Source organism: Brachycentrus maculatus, unplaced genomic scaffold, assembly GCF_059751285.1.
Source record: "Brachycentrus maculatus isolate JH-2025_06_01 unplaced genomic scaffold, ASM5975128v1 h1tg000119l, whole genome shotgun sequence".
Classification (NCBI taxonomy): Eukaryota; Metazoa; Arthropoda; class Insecta; order Trichoptera; family Brachycentridae; genus Brachycentrus; species Brachycentrus maculatus.
Genome location: NW_028280872.1, coordinates 1,620,001 through 1,634,670, shown reverse-complemented (window position 1 = coordinate 1,634,670; position 14,670 = coordinate 1,620,001). Strand labels below are relative to the sequence as shown.

Sequence of the window (14,670 nt, the reverse complement as noted above, 5' to 3'; positions counted from 1 at the left end):
AGAGGATATTATGGATCGCGTGGCAAGACTTAAGTGGCAATGGGTGGAACATATTGCAAGACACAACCCCACAAGATGGACTTTCAAACTCAGATTTCTTTTTGAGATAAGAGGCATCGTAAGGCCCTAAAAAATGGTCCGACAACATAGCTGCTGTGGGGGATAGAAACTGGCTGCAAACAGCAACCGACCAAAGGAAACGGAAGGATACGGAAGAAGTCTATTCCGTTATCCAGCAGTGGAGAACAGAAGGCTAGAGAAGTAAGAAATAATACATTCTTGCGTCGGATTGGTCCCTAGGAATGATTAGCATTCGATGTACGTACACTGGCCACTTCTTCCTGAGATGAGTCGAGGGCGGCCCAAAGGGGAGGAATGCCGTGCTGGTCCAGGCGGCCCATATCCACCCCGCGGACGCACATTCCCTCCACCAGCAGGCCGAGGCGGCAGTGGATGGCCAGTTGGAGGGGAGTCTCCCCCTCCTCAGTTCTGTAAAACAATCATGACAGCATAAAATGTTTGTCTTTTAATAAAGACGAGGTTTTATTTGATCGCCCATGGGTAATATGCACCTTGTCTGATAACTTTTAAGAAACGTCTGAGAATCCTAACTACACATCAAACCTAATCCGTTTTTCCTCTACCTCCTTCCCTAAACTTCCTCCTTTCTTTGCCTTCCTTATTATGATCAATTTTTTATACATATATAATATAAAGTGGTTGTTAAGTTAATATAGCAATAAGTTTTAATTTATGATTTATTTATTTTTCTTTTCCATTTTTACTTTATGACCAAGCACTATCTACCCTCTGATTGCAAACGGTATAAAATGTTTTGACCAATATCACAAGTCTGTTTTTGGTTAGTTGGAAGATGTAGCTTCTTAGTAATAAGCCCGCCGATGTACATATTTCTTTTCTGTACATGAAGTTTAAATAAATAATATGTATGCAGTTTATACATACAGGGCATTCATATCCGCTCCATAGTCTAAGAGGAATAAGGCAGTTCTAGAATCCTCCTTCATGATGGCTTGGTGTAGCAGGGTGAATCCTTTGCCATTTCTAGCATTCACATCCGCCTCGCCTAAAATTAATGGTGAAACTAATTTCTGGTGACCTGCAATACAAAATAAATTAGAATTGGAATAAGAATGCAAGTAAAATCAGGGTGTGGTCGCGTGCTTTCTGTTGCAGAATCTGAGTACAGGGTTTATAGGTTTAAGCTCACTCGGTTACAACTGGATTCCTATCTTTAACAACAGGCCGCTTAGACCTATGAAAATAATATGAAATCGAAGTACAGGTGTTGGTATTTATTTTATTAATCTTTCATCATACACATAATTTCAAATTGTAATATAAAATAATGTGCTTTCACTTTTTCATAAGCTGAGGGCACATTTTAAAATGTCAAATTATGAAATTATATGAAAAGTAAATGGTTTATAATATCCAATCAAATGAGATATTACTGAATGATGTGAGCTATTTTAGATCAACCCACTTCCATTATCCTTTTACGAACAGCTCTTTTATACTTAGTTTCATTAATTAATGACTTTATCGATAATAGAAGCAGGTTGTACAACTTTATTGAATGGCAATCAAAGTCTTTTTGACAAAAATAGGTATGTGTTGGGTTTTGTTTGACGTGTTTCCGTAGTTTAGATCTTGTAGTTTTATGTACGTTTCCATAAAGTTTATTAATATATTATTTATTTTTTGACATCTCATAAAAGATGAAGAAGAATATTAAAGTCTGGGCATTTACGGGGCTTACGACCGTCATAGGCTGATCTTCATCTTTGATGAGATGTCAAAAAATAATATGAAAATAACTCCTGTAATTGGAGATAATCCAGATTTTGTGAACAAGTATTTGGACACACTCAAAATGTTGTAAATATTATTTATTGATTCGGCATTAACTTTGTGGAATGACATGATTATTTTATTAAAATTAAACACTTGAATAATCCACTTTATAAAGTGGATTTTTAATTTTAATAAAATAAGTTTATTGATCATATTAATATGTATCGAGGTCATACAGGAGAATGTGACCAAGTGCATTTTTTTACAAAAACGTGATCATTGATTACTTGATATCTTACTAGCTTAATATTGCCCTGAAAAAATCCCGAAGCGATTTTAAACTTGGAAGTTTAATATATTGACTTGTTCGAAATGACTAACTGCGTTGATGTTTATTTTCTTGCCAAGCAAAAGTGACTTAAATAGCCCTCCTGAACATTTTACGTTTTGTTAGTTGGTCACTTTCTCCTGTACGACTACGATATGTGAGTGTACAATAAGATCAAAGATATTTAAAATAAAGAAAATTGAGATAATATGATTTTTTGGTGTTTTTTTTACCACTATTTCAGGTGGCCATTATTGTACACTGGAAAAAGATAACTGATTATTATGCTACAACATTTGGACGTACTCAAAAGAGTGAGGATTGAATTTTTTACCTTTACTAAGAGCCAAACTCAATGGAGTATCTCCTTCGGAATTTTTCAGATTGAAATTAGGTATGAGAACGCTCATAGCTTTATCCGAGTGAGTGGCGTTCTTTTTCAGCATTTTCTTTCTCTCAATAATTGCTACAATGGGTGCCTCGTGGTTGTTCTGAACAGCAAGATGTAGAGGAGTTTGTCTGGAAACAATATTGTACTAAAAAAATTGTCATAACTTTATAAGAAATTTCAAAACTGATGATAAAGTAGTTCAAGCACTATCTACCCTCTGATTGCCAACAGCTATATAAAGTACCAAACGTTTTGATCAATATCACTAGTCTGTTTTCGGTGGGTTAGAAGATATTGCTTTTTAGCAATAAGCTTGCTAATGTACAATGACGAAACCTGGTCACTGGTCAAATAAAATAAATGTGGAAAAAACTTATTAATAAGTTGTTATTTTATCATATTGATAATAAAGGTATTAAATCAAATTTAATACATAATTAATAGCAATATCTGGCAGACTACCAAAGAGATGTATTGGCAGCTGGGAATCAACATCACAGGAAGCTAATCCCTGTTTAAAACAGGCCACAAGGCCTACACTAAACAGAAGAAGAAAAATTATTATAACTGCAGACAGTTGGTAGAAATATTGAATTTTTAAGTAATATATCCAAAATTAAACAAGGTTTATTGGATTGAATTCTACCTTTATTTATGTATATGTTTATAAGTGACGCGTTTCGTCTTATTAAGACATTGTCAAACACTGACTACAAATAAGTTTTAATCGTCGGGAAAGTACTGCTTGAGTAGCTATGTCATCTACTTTTAACTTATTTATTGTAACTGCAGACAGTTGGTAGAATTGTTGTGTAATATATCCAAAATTAAACAAGGTTCATTGGATTGAATTCTACATTTATTTACGTACATGTTAATATGTGACGCGTTTCGTGTTATTAAGACATTATCAAACACTGACTAAAAATAAGTTTTAATCGTCGTAAAAATAAGTTTAAGAAGAAGAATATCTGGAGGTGCACACCTGTAGACTACATCAGTTTTTTCTCCGTAAGAAGTCTGCAGGTTAGGATTGGCATCTTTGTCCAGGAGTTTGGAAGTTAGCTTGGCGAGACCTTCGAGGCAGGCCATGTGAAGAGCGGTGTACCCTTCCGTGTTGGTATGGTCCATGCTGCCAGTCAGGTGTTCGCACAGGAAGAGCGCAGATTGCTACAAATATTGTAAATAAATTAAATTTATAGTTTTACTATTCACCTGTAGATGAAAACATCGGTAGTTTTCGAAACTAGTGTGTAATGAAACAAAACTCGTTAAGTAGTATTATACAAGCGCCCTTGAGGTAGTATTTTACGAAAATGGCCCTATTTAAGTAATCCAAATTTATTATTATTATTATTTATACAAGTGTTTGATTTTTCAAAAAACAAAATAAATTAAAATATATCGAACCCTTATCCACCGCATCCCAATGATGCATAGGGCACTGCATCATATAAACGCAGTGTTATGAAGCAAGGGTGATCAGCCCTCCGCTTCGGGTACCAGTCCAGGGTTATATTGAGTAAATATTAGAGTGGAAAAAGTCACTTATATTTATTTGACCACCCCTGGGAATTGAACCCGGGACCTCCAGAACGGTAGCCGAGCATGCTGTCCATTACACTATGGAGGCGGACTAAAATAAATTATTACTAGGCAGCATATATAAGTGATTAATTTCTCATAAATTGGTCCAGGATTGATTAATTCTCTCGTGCATGTTAAAAAAAATAAATGAGCAAAAAAAAATCTCTAGTTTCGAATTTATGTAGTTAATTAGACCTGGAAGTAATTTTTCTTTTGAAAAAGTATACTTTTTTAGGGACCTCATATCGCTCACTCCTTTCAAGATCGTCATAAATAAAAAAACTTGATTTTTCAGGAGAACGTTTTTAATGTTTAAAAATGTAATACAATGTATTAAAAATATATATCAAGCCACTTATTGAACTTTTTACTGTGCAACAGATCTTTTAAGGTAAAACCTGAAGGTTTTTACTCCATTTGAAATATATTTAGTATATTTAAAAAAATAATTCAACAATATCTTTTCTTCAAAATGCAAAAACAACACTTTCTGACCTGTAGCGGGTAAATATTAAGTTATAAATATGCCTCTTTTGCTGGGATACAGTACATTTTTGGGCATTCCAAAAACATGCATAACTAAAAATTGACAATTTTTGATTTATGACGTTCTTGAAAGGAGTGAGCGATATGTTATCATAGTCATAATTTTTATATGGGATTGTAACATTTTTATGATAGTGTTGAAAAATGCCAATAAATTACATGTAAAGGTAAAATAAAATGTATTTCTTTATTCCGATATGACAAAACAGTGCGTTCAATACGAATAATTTGATATAAACAGATTCAGTGTGAATGGAAATCTTTTAAACTATCTGGGCACAACGGTTTCTTCGTTACATCGTTTGGAAACTACAGCCATTTTCTGTAGAATTGTTTTGAGTGATCAAGCAAGTCAGAAAGTAATAGGCCGTAAACAATTTCGTAAGATAAGTACTTTAAAACAATTAGGCGACACATTCAAACATGGCTATCTTTATGAGGGTTTAATTTTGGAGAGGGTTCATGATCTCTATTTGATCAGTAAAAATATAAAAACAAACCTCGTATTTGTTCTTAGCGAGCAGAATGAGCAGGTTATCCCAAGTACTCGAATACACCGGGTTCAAAGTGCATCCTTTATCTATCAACTTCTTGGCAAATCCGGTCTCCAGAGGATCACCAGATCCCGGATCCGACTTAATCTTGGGAGGTTCGTCGGCAAAAGGATTATTTTCTTCACTAGAAGGAGATTCGAATGGATCCAATCCGTTTGTTCCTATTTTCGTATTGCCATTCTGGGTCGCGGGATAATCGTTCACTAACGAGTAGTAAAGTGGAGAGTGCTCTTCGTTCAGCGTTCTGAGGTTCACGTCCAGTTTGTCGTGTTTCAGAAGAAGGTCAAAGACGATATTGTTTTTCGACATTATCGCCAGGTGAAGCGGGGTGCTGAGGAAAAACAGATATCAGAGTTCATAAGAAATGGTCTAACGGCTTATTAACACACTAAATGATGTATAAGCACACATTGCCCAAAAGAAAAGTTCAATGCTTTTATATTTTTAGGACTAGGGCTTTAAACTTGGGCTAGATGGAAAACATCATTTAACAATGATTAAACAAAACACTTCGTTTTTTACCACTTGAGTTTTATTATAGACTACATGTTTCAGAAGTTAAACTTCCATCATTCAGGTCTGTATAGTAACTAAAATATAAAATATAAAATTGTTCTATAAATAAGGAGAGGGGAAAGTAAGGGGAAGGGGTTAGTCAAGGGACGGAGTTTGAAAACAAAGGAAAAATGGAAAGCAATGGTGAAGAATTTTGAAACAATATATTATTTAATAAATTATTATTAGAATTCAGGTTTTTTTGGATTTCTAAATTTTCAAGATAATTCATAATTTGGCCTTTATATGGAACAAGGTGTAGTAATTTTAATTTATGAGAGTGAAATGAGTGATTAGTATCTATTATGTAATTTGAAAATTCCGAAAAATAATTACTAACAAGACCGCTATGATGTTCTTTAATTCTAATCTTTAAATTTCTCGCAGTTTGGCCAATATATTTTTTATCACAATCTCCACACGAAATTTCATAAACACCACTTTTTTGTAATAAATCAATTTTAGATTTTGAGTTATCGAGGATTTTATGTAAATTATTATTTGTATAATATACAGGTTGGATATGTTATATGATATAACTTCTGAAACATGTAGTCTATAATAAAACTCAAGTGGTAAAAAACGAAGTGTTTTCTTTAATCATTGTAACATGTCTTACCACAAAGTTAATGCCGAAACAATAAATAAAATATCATTTAACAAACTTTTTGAGTATGTCCAAATTGTACATAAATACTGGGTCTTTATTGATTTATCAATATTGATAATATTCATGGCAATTTATAGATAGTTCGGCAACTTTTCAATCAAACTGAACATATAGCATGCTCTCAAAAAGCATTCATAAACGTTGAACAGTGAAGTGTTCAAATACAACCTAAGCATAATATGAGAGCTATTTATAAATAAATAATTTAATATGGGCCATTAAAATGCTTTTAAAATTGACCATGATTTTTTAATAGAGACTGAAAATGTATCATAGTTTTGGTAAGAAGAATTGTCATTTATTATTTGAGTCTCTGGGCTTTTTCAATATGCAGAACTGCTTTACGTACACATTACATATACCAAATTTAATTAATTTGTAACATTGTCTGCATCAGAGTTTTCGCAAAGAAATTTCGTTGTCCAATTTAAATTAAAAAATATATTTGTCTAAATACCGAAAAAGGGTTGATTAAAACTTACAATCCTTTCTTGTTTTGTCTGTTGGGATCCAATCCCTTTGCGAGAATCTTCTCGGCCACTCGGGACATGTCTTCCAAAGTTTCAGCATCGTAAGAAGACGGTCCTCGGGCAGCTATTAGGTGCAGTGCCGTGTCTCCGTCATCCCTAGAATATATTTATCATTAGAACGCCATCAGTAGGAAATTAGAGTAGTAAAAACAAGTGTTCAAAATGTTGTGAATACTGAATGTACTTGTCTTTTGTACCTGATTTTTTATTATTATCTGGGATTATAATCCCCAATTACAACATTTTGAGTGTGTCCAAATACTTGTTCACAAAATCTGGATTATATCCAATTACAGGAGTTATTTTTAATTTATAGAACTTAAAAATTATAAACTAAAACTTATAATTTAAACTTATAAATTGGTTCCTATATATAGAACTTCCAAGAATTTGAGTAGTGTGGTTGTCAATAATGGGTAGAATTGGTGAATGTTACACCTGTGTAAAGTGATCACTTAAACTAGCCTATGATCGTCAGCCCCGTAAATGCCCAGACTTCCATATTCTTCTTCATCTTTGATGAGATGTCAATGAATAATAATCCTCAATTAGTCCGGATGATCGAGGTTCTACTGGAATCAGAGTTATTTTCGTTCTTTTTACTTGACTTATAATGAGAAGTCTTTTTACCTAAGGTCCAAGTGACTCTGAAATCTAGCTACGGGTTATGCAACAATGCTTAACACGGTCCTACTTAAGCTTCAACTTCAAAAGTTTTATAGCCTGTACCTACTTGTGAGTAGGTTTACTCTTTTTGCTTAAAGTTACAATAATTTCATGAAATTATGGTAAGAAGCCATTAGAACAGCAGTACCGGCATAGCGACAAAAGGTCAAGTTAGGTTAGGTTCGATTATTTAGCTTGCTTCTAACACCCTTGACAGTTCTTTCTGCCATTTCAGCAGTACCGGCATAATGACAAGAGGAAGTTGATTAAGTTAGGTTAGGTTCAATTATTTTGCTTGCTTCTAACACCCGTGACTGTTCTTTTTGTCATTTCAGTAATACCGGCATAACAACAAGAGGTCAGGTTAGGTTAGATTGTTTTCCTTGCTTCTAGCACCTCTGACTGTTCTTTCTGGCATTTCAGCAGTACCGGCATAGTGACTAGAGGTCAAGTTAGGTTAGGTTAAATTATTTTGCTTATTTCTACCTCACCTGACTGTTTTTTCTGGCATTTCAGCAATAACGGCATAGTGACTAGAGGTCAAGTTAGGTTAGGTTAAATTATTTTGCTTGTTTCTACCTCACCTGACTGTTTTTTTCTGGCATTTCAGCAATAACCGCATAGTGACTAGAGGTCAAGTTAGGTTAGGTTCAATTATTTTGCTTGTTTCTACCTCACCTGACTGTTTTTTCTGGCATTTCAGCAATAACGGCATAGTGACTAGAGGTCAAGTTAGGTTAGGTTAAATTATTTTGCTTGTTTCTACCTCACCTGACTGTTTTTTCTGGCATTTCAGCAAAAACGGCATAGTGACTAGAGGTCAAGTTAGGTTAGGTTCAATTATTTTGTTTGTTTCTACCTCATCTGACTGTTCTTACTGGCATTTCAGGTCAAACTAGGATAGGTAAGGTTCAATTGTTTGGCTGGCGTATAACACTCTTGGCTGTTCCTTCTAGCAAAGTGGTTCTTAACCATGTTGGAGGTACTGAACCCCACCAGTTTCATATGCGCATTCACCGAACCCTTAATTGGAAAGATTTATTGCTAGATTGATATATTCCAAACTAACTAACTAACTAACCATCACGCCGCTTCCCCGCAGGTGTAGGCAGAGAGAATAGAAAGCCACACCACTCTGTCTTTGCAAACATTCTTTGCCTCTTCTACATTCATGCATCTCCTCATACATACCCGATGATTATTACGACTCCTGACCTGGCCCCTTTCAAGTATTCTATATACCTGATTGTGCCAAGTTTTTCTCGGTCGTCCCCTGCTTCTTTTTCCTACACTACATTAGCCTCACAAATTTGTTTTCCTTTCAAATAATATACTAGATCTATTGGATAAATGAATATATCGTATGTGGTATCAGTTTTCATAATAAAGTACAATAAGTCGGGTGTGTGTTTTGAGCTCCGCCGAACCCCGGAGACTGACTCACCAAACTCCTGGGGTTCGGTCGAACCCAGGTTAGGAACCACTGTTCCAGCATTTCAGCAGTACCGGCATAGCAACGAGTGGTTACCTAATCAAGCTAGGTTAGGTTAGGTTAGACTGTTTTGCTTGTTCTGGATGTTCTTTCGACCATTAGACTTCGCATCTAGTATTTCTGGAGCTTACTTGGTCACGAGGGTGACGTCGGCCCCGTTGTCCGCCAGGAAGTGCGCGGAGAAGGCGTCCCCGGCGGCGGCCGCGCGGTGCAGCGGCGTGGCCCCCCGGCGCGCCAGGGCCGCGTCGGGCACGGCGGCGTGCTGCAGCAGCGTGCGCGCGATGGCGGCGCTGCGGGCGCGCAGCGCCAGCTCTAGCGGCAGCAGCTCCTCGCCGCGAGCGCTAAGCGCGTTCACAGTCTCCGATAACTGGAATAAATCGTTCACAATTTAGATAAAATATTGAGTGATACTTCTTAGGCGTTATGGGCACATAGGACGCAGAGAACTTGATCATATACCTGGTCTCTCAAAAAAAAAACTTCCGTGCTTTCGATTTAAAAAATTATTTCTATTGGAATTTCACTTTTATAGCGACCGGCTGCGCGCAAAGCCAGACGTGTTGTCTACGGACATTTTTTTAAAGAATATATCCAGAAATTTGACTTTTGTTAAGAATGTATCGTAGGTATACTGGCAAAAAACGTTAACTCGAAAATATACAATTTTGATTTCAAGATGCATATTACAAAGTTATTAACGTTCTTTAAACTGGCAAAATAAACTAAGTAGTTTAAAATGTCATATTTATGTGGTTTTAAAAGTAAATTCAACTTTGAGATTAATAGCGGCTATTTTATTCATGCTAAAAGCTTTGAATAACAGGGACGATTAAAACAAGAATTTTAGAGTTAATTTTTTAATTTTTTTAATTACTTCTTACCTTTCAGTAACTCTTTTCTTTTCAAAACCATTTATTTATTTCGAATAAAAATTTATATTTTCAATACAAAAACGGTGTTTAAAGAAAAAAAATCAATTACGTCAAATGTTACACAGGTTTAGAAAAAAATAAGTTGCGATTTATCGAATAGTGCCTTCAGCACATTTCGTTGCGAAAGAGAGAAGAAAGATATAACGTAGAGAGAACAACAAATGTGTTGGGCCCTCGACACGTGTTTTGACATTGTAAGTACTATTGTGAAATATTTTTGTTTTTATAAAATAATCAAGACTCAAGTGTCCCGGATAATCCGCTTCCCAGTTAACCCGACCCCGGAAAATCGGGAGTGTACTGTAATTTATGGTAAAACTCTCCTTACAGTCTGTTCACAGTTATTTAAACTCCTGTGTTTTTTTTATATATTTTTTTTTTAATTGTTTATACTGCCAAATAAATAATTTAAAAAAATGTTCACAGTTATTTTACCTCTAGTTTTTTTTTTAATTATTTATATTGCCAAATATATAATAAAAAATACTAGAACTAAAATAACTGTGAAAAGACTGTATCATCCATTGTTTACTTTGTGTAATACCACTTACCAAAAATATATTTTTTTATACAAATCGTATCGTATCGTCAATTCGTAACAATTTTATTTTAATGACCTGACGATGGAATGATTTTCCGAAACCGGTAGTTACGAATAAGTGTTTATAAAAGTGGTTTTACAAAAAGTAAACAATGGATGATAAGGAGAGTGTTTTAGTACCATACCACAAAGTAACCAATGCTTTTAAAATACAAAATGTACTGTAATTATTATAATTCGTAAATATCATAACATCTTCAATATCAAAATTCCTGGGCGAGTGACCCGCGGGGAGGGGGAAAATCCATTTAAGAGAGTAAGAATAAACGTGATATTTAGAATTTAATTTCATTCATAAATTACGTATATAATCATAAAATATGACACTACAATTCCGTTTGTACAATTGTGTCTGGGTAAACACGAATTATATATCGCTCACTCCTTTCAAGATCGTCATAAATCAAAAATCGTCAATTTTCAGTTGTGCATGTTTTCGAAATGCCCAGAAAATGCACTATATCCCAGCAAAAGAGGCATATTTTAACTTAAAATTTACCCGCCACAGGGCAGAAAGTGTTGTTTTTGCATTTTTAAGAAAAGGTATTGTTTAATTATTTTTTAAACATACTGAATATTATTCAAATGAAGAAAAAACCTTCAGGTTTTACCTAAAAAGATCTGTTGCACATTAAAAAGTTCAATAAGTGGCTTGATATTTATTTTTAATACATTGTATTATATTTTGAAACCTTAAATACGTTCTCCTGAAAAATCAAGTTTTTTGATTTATGATGTTCTTGAAGCGTGAGCGATATGAAAGTCGTCGCGAGGAATCCGTTGGATACTGTAATACTACAAAACCTTATAAAGTATGAAAATTATGTACATTTTTTTTATACATTTTTTTTCAAAAAAGTACTGTTTTAAAATTTGAAAATGTCAAAACTAATATTAGTATTACTTTAACTCCTATCCGCACCCAGCTGGTGCATAGGTCACGGATTGACGCGATATTTACTCGATAGGTAGTTACATAAAAGGAACGTGAGATATCCTGAAGACCCAACATACCTAGAATGGCAACTTAATCCACGTAACATTTGATGAAATTGTTTTTTTCTTTCTTAAAACGCCGTTTTGTATTGAAAAAATTAGTTTTTCATCCAACTAAATTTATGATTTTTGAAAAGAAAAGAGTTATTGAATGGTAAGGAGTAAAAAAAATAATAAAAATTTGTTTTCAATATAAATTATTAAAAAAAGTATCCAATGTATATTCTAAAAAAAAGGCGTGAAGTGACGACCGGCACTCAGCGCAGCCGGATGCTTAATGTATTCTATTATTGCGAGTGAGGCAGAATAATAGATAATAGTAAGAACAATACTTTCCAAACTTAAAACACAGGAAGGAACTAGAAGTAGATTGTACTTAGTTTTAAAAAAATGTCCCTTATTGTGTTTTAAGTTTGGACAGCCGAAAACGATCTATATATTTTTGTTAATGTGAGATTTTTTTAGTAAATATAATAATAAAATAGCAAGTAAATATAAAAGCGAGAAATTTTCTGTAAAAAGAAAATTAAGCGGAAAACTATAATAGAAAGGGACTAGAAGTAGATTGTACTTAGTCCAAAAATGCAAAAAAACGGTTTTCAAAAAAAATGTCCCTTACTGTGTTTTAAGTTTGGACAGCCGAAAACGATCTATACATTTGTGTTAATGTTACATTTTTTAGTAAATAAAATAATATAATAGCAAGAAATTTTCTGTGAAAGAAAATTAAGCGGAAAATTATAACAGGGCATCAGTAATTATCCATTTTTCCATCTTGAAAAAAATGGCGGAAAAGCTAGGCTATTTTTCCGGCTGGCGAGGATTTTTAGATGAAAAGAAAAATGGAATGTATTGTGTTATGATTCGCTTAACGAGCTCGGTGGTAATGGCGTAGAAAAAGTGCGAAGCAGACGGTTCAATAGAAGGGTGGAGAAAGATGTTATTCGGCTACAGCAGGATTTTCATAATCCATCATTATATTGAGAAATTAAAAAAATAATAACTTATTACACCTCTATTTTATACAAAGTTACGCTAAAAGTAAGAACAGTTTCATAAGCGCTTGATACAAGTAAAAGATTAAATGGCAATGTTTTTCATTTTGTATTTAAAAAATATATTATATATAATTAACAATTGATTATAAGATTTCAGTTTTATGCTGACATTTCTTAGTGGAACATATTTTATTCACAACATTTTAAGTGTGTCTAAACACTTGTTCACAATCTGGGTTTCTCCACTTATAATCCAGGATTCGGACCTCACATACAAATGAAAGAGTTTCTGCTTAATAAAAAGCTTCCCTCATACCACCATAGATATCTTTAGTGTATCAAGCACAGCGTTTCGAGTTTGATAAATACATGTATTTAGAAGTTTCAAGAATTTGAGTAGTGTGGTCGTCAACCATTAGGAGAATTGGTGAATGTTACACATGTGTAAAGTGATCACTTGAACCAGCCTGTGACGGTCTTGAGCCCTGTAAATGACCCGGACTCTCATATTTTTCTTCATCCATGTTGAGATGTCAGAAAATAATTTGAGAATATTTACATTTTTATTTTGTTCTCGTCAAAAAATAACGTAAAAAATACCATATTTTATTTATTGTTTCGGCATTAACTTTGTGGTAAGACATGTTACAATGATTAAAGGAAACACTTGTCTTCACTCATTCCACTCTCATAAATTAAATTATTACACCTTGTTCCACATAAAGGCCAAATTACGAATTATTTAGAAAATGTTCATAGAAATCCAAAAAAAAATCTAAATTCTAATAATAATTTATTAAATAATATATTGTTTCAAAATTCTTCACCTTTGCTTTCCATTTTTCCTTTGTTTTCAAACTTCGCCCCTTGACTAATCCCCTCTCCCTAACTGTCCCCTCTCCTTATTTATAGAACAATTTTATATTTTAGTTATTATAAAGACCTGAATGATGGAAGTTTGACTTCCGAAACTAGTAGTCTGTAATAAAACTCAAGTGGTATAAAACAAGTGTTTTCTTTAATCATTAAAAAAGACCATGTACGCGTTCTGCGTTATTAATAGAAGCGGCTCGTAAAAAATACGGGCCGGTACAGATGTAAATATCTCGAGTTGCAGTCACTCATTGCTCATTGATTGTATCCAGATGGCTGCACTCGCGTACCCTCCGCGATACTGCACACTGCCATATACACTCGCCGCATATCTAATGAAGGTGCACTTTGCCGACCTCGATGCGTTTGGGTCACGGGATTGAGGATACTATATAATTATGTTTTTTTATATTCATTTATTTTTTCACTCTAATATTTATTCAATATTACCCTGGATTAGTACCTGAAGCGGAGGGCTGATCACCTTTCCTTCGTGTGTTAACGATCGAGATAACACTGTGTTTATATAATGCAGTGCCCTATGCACCATTGGGGTGCGGATAGGGGTTTGAATTTGAATAATTACTACTACTAAAACATATTTATACACGAGTGTGTCTCACGACTTAAGTGTGTCTTCCACTTCTAGGGATATTCTTCAAATCAAAATCCTCAGACCGAAATTTTGATAACCATCTCTGACACTTTCAAACGTCCAAAATAACCCCCAATACATCGCAAATGTTTTTATTTTATTAAAATTACACACTTGAATATACCACTTTATCGAGTTTTATTTTTATTTACGACTAGTTTCAAAAACGACAGATGTTTTCATCTTCTGGTACAAATTAAAACTAACGAACAAAAATGTATTTAGGTGTATATATAGGTTAATAAATATAGGGAGGAGGGGTTTTTTTTTTTTTTTTCTCCCTCTCACATTTTTTTTGCACCCTGCTTATATATGCAAGGTCATGTTACGGGTTCAGGATTCTTGCACTTTTGCTTTAGTGCTTTCGGGTATGCATTATCTGGGAGAGAAAAAGAGGTTAGAGCAGCGTTCAGCCGCTTCACTCCACTGCATTGAGCTCCGTAAGTATTATCCGGCTCCGACGTTTATTCTCCTTCAT

At 34.2% G+C, this 14,670-nt stretch overlaps 1 protein-coding gene across 1 annotated transcript in view; it reads right to left on the bottom strand.

Moving 5' to 3' along the window:
* LOC148309626 (ankyrin repeat and FYVE domain-containing protein 1) overlaps positions 1–14,670 on the bottom strand; it is a 77,066-nt gene that overhangs the window by 10,236 nt on the left and 52,160 nt on the right. The window contains exons 6-12 of the mRNA XM_088259741.1: positions 9,269–9,504; positions 6,932–7,075; positions 5,171–5,555; positions 3,523–3,707; positions 2,481–2,665; positions 967–1,120; positions 327–489 (exon numbers count right to left, since the gene is read on the bottom strand). Coding sequence (XP_088115867.1) covers positions 327–489; positions 967–1,120; positions 2,481–2,665; positions 3,523–3,707; positions 5,171–5,555; positions 6,932–7,075; positions 9,269–9,504 — 1,452 coding nt within the window. The remainder of the gene's footprint in view (positions 1–326; positions 490–966; positions 1,121–2,480; positions 2,666–3,522; positions 3,708–5,170; positions 5,556–6,931; positions 7,076–9,268; positions 9,505–14,670) is intronic.